Source organism: Aphelocoma coerulescens, chromosome 8, assembly GCF_041296385.1.
Source record: "Aphelocoma coerulescens isolate FSJ_1873_10779 chromosome 8, UR_Acoe_1.0, whole genome shotgun sequence".
Lineage (NCBI taxonomy): Eukaryota > Metazoa > Chordata > Aves > Passeriformes > Corvidae > Aphelocoma > Aphelocoma coerulescens.
This window is the reverse complement of record NC_091022.1, coordinates 1,874,133-1,882,225: the sequence shown is the minus strand read 5'-3', so window position 1 is coordinate 1,882,225 and position 8,093 is coordinate 1,874,133. Positions and strand designations below refer to the sequence as shown.

Sequence of the window (8,093 nt, the reverse complement as noted above, 5' to 3'; positions counted from 1 at the left end):
AAAGGGCACCCTTAAGGGTTTAAAAATAGAAGAGAGGGAGAAAAAAATTTAAAAATCATATTATTACATGTTAAAGCATGATGATTCATCCAGCAAAGCCCTGTTGGGAGAACGCAGGGTTGGTGTGCGCTCAGCAGGGACGGGCATTTGGGCTCCAGGCCCCCACCAGCCGCCTTCCTGGAATAAAAACCATCCTCCCTGGCAGCCCTGCAGCCATAGGGTCCCTGCTTTGAGGCAAACAGCTGTTGTTGCCTCAAAACACACCTTGATTTGGCCAGACCTTGCAGCTCCCCAGCTCCCACTTTCACTGGCAAAGGCTATGGCCTTGTGGTTGCTGCTCCCCGAAAAGCTCCATCTTTACTTTGCACCCAAAACACCACTTCCATCAGCCCAGCCAACCTTGGAGTGGACATCCATCCATCCATCATCTCAGCCAGTAGCAAGGACACCAAGAAAAGTATGACATCAACCACACATGGTCCAGTCCATACCTGGAGAAGCTCATTTTCCCAGCTCCCCATGATTATTATTGTTAGCCCCCCTGAACTGAGCTGCACGTGCTCATGACGTGTGTCCCCACAACGCAGGGTGCAGGGGCAGCCCGCCATCCCCACCGCACGGGCACCCCACAGCAGCAAGCTTGGCTTGGCAGGCTGATGTACGGCAGAGAAAAGCATAAAGAAAAAGCCAGAAATTCCTCAAACAGCCATTAGCCAGCATTTCATTTAACTTCAGCAGCACCCCCCCAACTAACCCAGCACCCCCAATCCCATAAACTCCTGTGGCATGACCAGTCCGTGCCTGATGCGTGGCTCTCCCTGGAGCGCAGCTTTCCCTCTGTCAGCATCCCAGCAGGCGTTCCAAAGCTTGCGGCTGCTCCTGGTTTGAATCCCTGCCGCTGTCCTCACGGGCTTCCCTGCTCGGCGTTGCAGGACAGGGCCGTCCCGGAGGATCGCCGCGGGGTGAGAGAATGAAGAAGCCGGCCGGGCAGCAGCAGGATGGGGCGGCAGGACCTCCCACGTGCTGACGGGCCCCCGCCGATGCTCCCGTGGCCGCTGGCCCTGCTGGCCCTGAGCGCCTGCTGCCGCTGGGGAGTGGCCGGCGGGGCGGGCAGCACCGTGCCCCAGGGCCATGCAGCCCCGGCGGCCCCCTCCTCTTCCTCCTCATCCTCCTCTCCCTCCGTCCGGGCACCCCTCGACTGGCTCCTCACCGACCGGGGACCCTTCTACCGAGCTCAGGAGTACGTGGACTTCATGGAGCGCTACCGGCAGGGTTTCACCACCAGGTACAGGATCTACAGGTGAGAGGCTGCGGGCAGGCCGGGAGGGGGCTGCGGGGGCACGGCAGAATGGAGGCAGACCCTCCCTAATCCACACGAGCAGACCCCCACGTGCGGGAGGAGGCTGTCCATCGGGTGGGTGGATGTGAGATGCTGCTTTTCCAGGGAATATAATAGCAGCCCCCCCAGGATGCTCGTGGTGTGGCCAGGCTGGGCTCCGGGCAGGATTTGCCCTAAGCTGGGAGGGATTTGGGGCACAGGTTGAGATGGAATCAGCCCTTATGGCAGGAGGATGGGTCTCATGTGTACTCCAGTCCCTTTGGGCATCCTCCACCTACTGATCTCCTGCCCCGAGGTGGAAACTGGGAACAGCAGAAGGGGCAGTGTGCATGTGGTGTCCACCTTCTAGGCCCTTTGGACAAAGATGCTCTTTTGTCCTTTCTTCATGCACAAAGCCATCTCTGTGCTAAATTACTGAACCTGCTTAGACTGGCAGTCCCCTGGGGCTGGGATGCTGCTGGGGCTTGAGAAGAGCCACCCTGACTGACCCCCTGGCGTGTCCCCAGTGCCATCAGCCCACAGACTGCTGCAGTGGGATGCTGGATGCATGGGGGCCGAGGCTGGGAGAGGGTTTCCTGCCAGCAGAGAACTAGGTTTGGCAGCAGTAGGGTCCGCTCACCACAGCAAAGGGCCAGCCCATGACAGCCTCTGTGGGAAACCCTCTCCACTCCACAGCCTCCTGGACCTAACTGGGACTGTCACCTCTGGCTAATGAGCCCTTTTCCCTTCCACTCCCCACCGGTGCTGAGCCCTGGGGGCTTCAAACAGTGGAGCAAAGCCTGGCCACTGCCTCCCGGGAACGCCGACGTGGGTGCCGGGATTGCAGCCTTGTTTTGCAGCCCGGCACCCCCAGGGAGCTCCTCTCCTCTTCCCTGTGTGCTGACGCTGCCATGCCGAGGGACCGGCGTCCTCCAGGGATGCTGCCGGTGACGGTGGTGGGACAGGAAGCAGCAGCCAGAGGGACAGCAGCCGGCTCACACCTCCCCGGAGGCAGAGAACTTGCCGGCAGCCCTCGGGGCTTGCTTTGCCTGTGGGATGGAAGGGGGAAAATTGGCAGCCCAGCCCCGAGGGAGTGTGTGTGCAAGGGGAGAGGCAGCATCCCCCCCCACCGCCTCATCCCCAGCTCTGCTACTGGCCCCAGCATCCCATCTTCTGGGCCCAAAAATCATGATGGGAGGCAACCTGTCATCTGCCAAGACCAGCAGCTGCTGCTTTGCACCCATCCCTCCTCCTCCCTCGCTCTCCATCTTTTCCCATCCAGCCCCAGCAAAACTGTCTGAAAGCCACCGCCTGGTTTTAATTAGAGCAAAATGCCAAAGATTAGGCTGAAATTTGCTGCCGGTTGTTTACGAGGCCGTGGGGTTTTGGAGGCTGGGCAGCTGCTCCCTAGGGCTGGGCAAGGCTGGGGGGGCACATTCACAGCATCTGGGGCTCTGAGAGGACCCACCACCAGCTCCACCACATCCCAATGCCTCCAGCTTCCCACAAAACGCTGCTGATATTCAAAACCAGGATACCCCCAGGTGCTGGATTTTCACCTGGATCCACAGGCATAGGGCTGGAGGAGGGATGAGATCTAAACAGCCCAATGGGCTGGCAAAGGGTCTAGCCCTGCCCTGGGCTGTGATTAATGCCTGCCGGAGGTGCTGGATTAATCAATATCAGGCATCTCCGCTGCTTGTAGCTCTTTATCACCATCAATGGCTCAGGGAGGGACGGCGCTTTTGTCCTGGCTGGATCCATAGCTGGCAAGGGCGTGCAGCAGGTCCTTCACTTCCGATGGGGAGGTCGGGGTGATTCTAACTGGAGTTTTCCACCTGTCCTGAGCTGGAAATCAGGGACAGAAGGAAGGAGAGCATGCGTGTGCTACGGCCAGACCCACCTCACACCCTCTCCCCACTGCTGCTCTCCTCCCACAGAGAGTTTGCCCGTTGGAAGGTGAATAATTTGGCCTTGGAGAGGAAAGATTTCTTCAGCCTACCACTTCCCCTGGCCCCCGAATTCATCCGCAACATCCGGCTGCTGGGGCGTCGGCCCAGCCCCCAGCAGATCACTGACAGCCTCATCAAAAAGTATGGGACACACTTCCTGCTGGCTGCCACGCTGGGAGGTGAGTGCTGGGGGTGCCCGGTCCTGCTCACCCCCCTCGCTCAAGGGCTGCGAGAGGAGGGGAGTGGGGAAAGAAGCACTGCGGGAGAAACACGGCCAAGAAAGGGAACGGGGGGAGCCCAGCAGCCTCCCAAAAGTCTTGCCTGTCCCCCCAGGAGAGGAGTCCCTGACCATTTTTGTGGACAAGCGCAAGCTGAGCCGGAGGGCAGAGCCTGCGGGGGCGGCTGGGAACAGCTCGGGGGTCTCGCTGGAGACCCTGCACCAGCTGGCAGCCTCCTACTTCATCGACCGGGAGAGCACCCTGCGCCGGCTGCACCACATCCAGATTGCCACGGCCGCCATCAAGGTAGGCGAGGGGGCTCGGAGGGGACAGCGCGGGGACACTGCGGCCCCGCGCCTCACTAGCGGCCCCTCGCTGCTGGCCAGACCTAAAACCAGCATCACCCAGAGAGGAGAGAGCAGGGAAAGTTAACATATTCCCATTATTTATGGGAAATTGGGCACGCTAATAAAGGCACATTTTTCAGAGGGCTGCAGGCGGGGCTGCCGCCTGTCAACAAGCTAATTAGCAGATAATTCGTTCTCCTCTCCGCCCATGGCCATCCCTGCTACGAGGAGTGGGGCATGGCCAGCGTGGTCAGGGATTATCTGCAGCACTCCCAGCGGGGTAGCGCGCCCTGCGTCCCCTCTTGTATCCCTGACCACCTGCGTGTCCCTGCCTTAGGTGACAGAAACACGGACAGGGCCACTCGGCTGCAGCAACTATGACAACCTGGACTCGGTGAGCTCCGTCCTGGTGCAGAGCCCCGAGAACAAAGTGCAGCTCCAAGGTAGGGCTGGGCTGGTGGGGATGTGGGGGAGGACAAGTGCTACCGTGGGATGCTTGTGGGTGCACAGGGGCTTGCAGGGGAGGATGCTGGCACGAGATGCTGCTTCTAATTTCAGGGCTGGGGAGGAGGGGGGATGAAAATAATGAAAGCTGGGCAGGATGAGGTTGTTGTTTGTCTGCCAAGAGGAGCCAAGATCGATGCAGAGCCCAGACAAGCGGCTCCACAGCAAATTGATATGATAATCGTGCGAGGGTGGGAGCCCGGGGAGGGGGGAGGCTGGTGCCCTCCTCGGCCGGGTGCTGTTTGAGGGGCTCCGTGCGTGCCCTGATGCTCTCGGGGCCGCTCCCACCTGCAGGGCTGCAGACGGTGCTCCCCTCCTACCTGCGGGAGAGGTTCGTGGCGGCCGCCCTCAGCTACATCGCCTGCGGCTCTGCCGGGGAGCTGGTGTGCCGCCGCAGTGACTGCCGCTGCCAGTGCCAGCCCGCCTTCCCCCGCTGCAACTGCCCCGAGGCCGACATCCAGGCGCTGGAGAGCAGCCTGGCCCAGCTCGGGCGAGCCTGGGAGAGCCACCACAGCCAGTTCGAGGAGTCAGGTGAGGCTGGGGAGACCCCAGCAAGCACCTCCTTCCCCTTGCGAGCAGCCCGATCTGGGTGGTGCGTGTCTGGGGGTGTCTTCTCACCGTGGAGACCTCGGAGCTTGGGTGGAGGGAGGTTGCTTTCAGCTCCACCTTCACCGCTTGTCCTCCGGGGTCTGCTGACGCCGTCCCCTTCTCCCCACAGAGGAGTTCCAGGCCCTGGTGAAGAGACTCCCCACAGACCGTTTCCTGAACAGGACGGCCATCTCCCACTTCTGGGCTATGGATCTGGATGTCCAGCATCGCTACCAACAGCTGGGCACCAGCCTGAAGCTGCTCTCCAGGAAAACCTACCGACTCATCCGGCGGCTCTTCAACCTCAGCAAACGCTGCCACCGGCAACCTCGCTTCAAGCTGCCAAAGGAGAGGTAGGGTGCCATGGCATCCCTTGCTGGGGACGCTGCCCCGTGCCCTGAGCGTGGCTCAGAGCCAGGGTCCACCTCCCTGTGGCCGGGACTGGAGAAGCTCCCACCTGGGAGGGATGCCTGGGGGTGAGCAGGCAGCAGGATTGGCTGTACCAGCTTGGAATGTGGCCCTGAGATATCAGGTCCAAACCTGAAGGTGAAAAATGGGGCTTGGTTCATGGGGGGGCCACCAGCAGAGCAGGAAACAAACCCAGGGTGGGCACTCTTCCGTCCCTAGGGAAAGTCAGTCGTGTCCCAAAAGATGCCACCTAAGCCTCTGTTCTCCCATGTCTCCTCTGCACCAGGTCCCTCCCTTTCTGGTGGAGCCGCGCACAGTCGCTCCTGTACTGCAGCGAGACCACCGTGCCTGGGACCTTCCTGGAAGAAAGCCACAGCTGCACCTGTCCCTCCGAGCAGCCCTCCTGCCAGGGCTCCATACCGTGTGCCTTGGGCGAGGGGCCGGCCTGCGCCAGCTGTGCCGAGGACAACAGCACCCGCTGCGGGACCTGCAACCACGGCTACGTGCTCACCCAGGGCTTCTGCCGCCCCGAGGTGGCCGACTCACTGGAGCACTACCTGGGGCTGGAGACGGACCTGCAGGACCTGGAGCTCAAGTACCTCCTGCAGAAACGGGACAGCCGCATCGAGGTGCACTCCATCTTCATCAGCAACGACATGCGCCTGGGCAGCTGGTTCGACCCCTCCTGGAGGAAGCGCATGCTCTTGACCCTGAAGAGCAACAAGTACAAGCCCGGGCTGGTTCACGTCATGCTGGCCCTCTCCCTGCAGATCTGCCTCACCAAGAACAGCACCCTGGAGCCCGTCATGGCCATCTATGTCAATCCCTTTGGGGGAAGCCACTCAGAGAGCTGGTTCATGCCTGTCAATGAGGGCAGCTTCCCAGACTGGGAAAGGACTACCGTAGATGCCTCTGCCCAGTGCCAAAACTGGACAATCACCTTGGGCAACAAGTGGAAGACCTTCTTTGAAACGGTCCACGTCTACTTGAGGAGCCGCATCAAGTCTCTGGATGACAGCTCCAATGAGACAATCTACTATGAACCCTTGGAGATGTCAGATCCCTCCAAGAACCTGGGGTACATGAAAATCAACAGCTTGCAAGTCTTTGGCTACAGCCTGCCCTTTGAGCCGGACGCTATCCGTGACCTGATCCTCCAGCTGGACTACCCCTACACCCAGGGCTCCCAGGACTCAGCCATGCTCCAGCTGCTGGAGATCAGGGACCGGGTGAACAGGCTCTCACCCCCTGGCAAAATCCGCCTCGACCTCTTCACTTGCTTGCTCCGGCACCGGCTCAAGCTGGCCAACAACGAGGTGGCGAGGATCCAGTCCTCCTTGAGAGCCTTCAACGCCAAGCTGCCCAACGCGCTGGAGCAGGAGACGGGCAAGCTGTGCAGCTAACGGCCGGGAGCACTCAGGCCTCGGCGCCAGGGGGCTGCGAGGAGAGACTTCCTGGGGAGGAGAGAGAAATAACCACCCTAAAAATTTAAATCAAGGCCTTACCTTAGTGCCAACTGCGTGCTTCCATGGTACACCCAGCAACTGGCCAAAGAGACACAGGGCTCCAGCAAATGGAGGATGCCAGTGGGACTAAGGAGGAGGGATGGCTCATGCCGTGCAGACTGGCTCTGAGTGCGGGAACGATGCCACCGTGGCCACCACAGAGGTGGCTGGGGAGGCGTGCCGATGGCCCAGGGGGATGCGGCTTGGCCAGAGGCAGCTGCTGGTCCTGCCCAGAGCAGGTGCCCAACCCACCATAAGGATCCCCCAGTGGCAGCCTCCTCGCCACCCCAGCTTTTGTAGTCTTTTTAAGAGGTTTCTACTGGCACCTTTGCCTTTGCATCCCCCGTGATCCATCCCGCAGCCGTGCCCTTGCACACGGTGCTGGTGGGGCTCCACAGCGCAGGCCCTCGAGACCCCACAGGTCTCCCCAGGGGCCTCTCCACGAGCACCTCGTGTCTGCTGCGGTGCCGAGGCGCCGTCTCACCCCTTGCCTGGGAAGGACCTGGCACCTGCGCCGGGAACGCTGCCATCACAGACACCGGCGGAGACCTCTGGGCCACAATTCCCCATGAAACAAAAAGAAAACAACAAAAAAAAAACTAATGCAAAAGAAAGAAAAAGAAAAGAAATGTTTTATTTATGTATTTATTTATTTGGTTTGTTTGGGACAGGTTTTTTTAAGCCTATTTATTTGGGGAGTGTCATTTCTTGTCAGTGGCTCCAGCCAAGAGACATCTTAGTAAAATGTATCTGTTTAATATATTTTTTAAAAAATGCCTTTTTTGAGCAAAAGAGCAACCAAAACCAACTGAGATTAAAAAAAAAAAAAAAAAAAAGAAAGAAAAGAACAGAACAGTTACTGTCATCCCTAGCCCTGGCTTTCCCCGTGCTCTGTGGCTCCCCTCCCTCCCTTCTTCCCGGTGCTGCTGCCGCTGCTGTACTCGGTGCCTGACCGGAATATCAAGCAGTGGAGCTGCCCGGCTGTCAGATGGGAACGCTGGGTACCCAGACAAGCAGAGCTCACCGCTCCGGTGGCTGCCCTCATTCCTTGGCCGAGGATGAGCCAGGGAGAGGAAGGAGCCGACCCTCCGAGGGCAGTGTCCCCAAGGCAGGGCGTGCAGACAGAGGGGGTGGTGCAGGGGAAGGGAGAGGGGCGGGGAAAGTATCGGCGTGCAGATCTGAGCCCGCTTTCTAATCCTCCACAGCTGGCAAAACTTGTCTGCTTGGATGCTGCAAAGGCGGTGGAAACCTGA

The 8,093-nt window shown here is 59.8% G+C and overlaps 1 protein-coding gene across 1 annotated transcript; it reads left to right on the top strand.

Annotated features, from left to right (window-relative positions):
- The first annotated feature begins 967 nt into the window (after positions 1-967).
- BRINP2 (BMP/retinoic acid inducible neural specific 2) lies at positions 968-7,706 on the top strand. The gene is made up of 7 exons (XM_069022682.1): positions 968-1,300; positions 3,259-3,449; positions 3,604-3,794; positions 4,173-4,278; positions 4,634-4,870; positions 5,058-5,280; positions 5,622-7,706. The coding sequence occupies exons 1-7, from the start codon at positions 999-1,001 to the stop codon at positions 6,736-6,738; spliced, it is 2,367 nt and encodes a 788-aa protein (XP_068878783.1). The 5' UTR covers positions 968-998; the 3' UTR covers positions 6,739-7,706.
- The last annotated feature ends 387 nt before the right edge of the window (positions 7,707-8,093 follow it).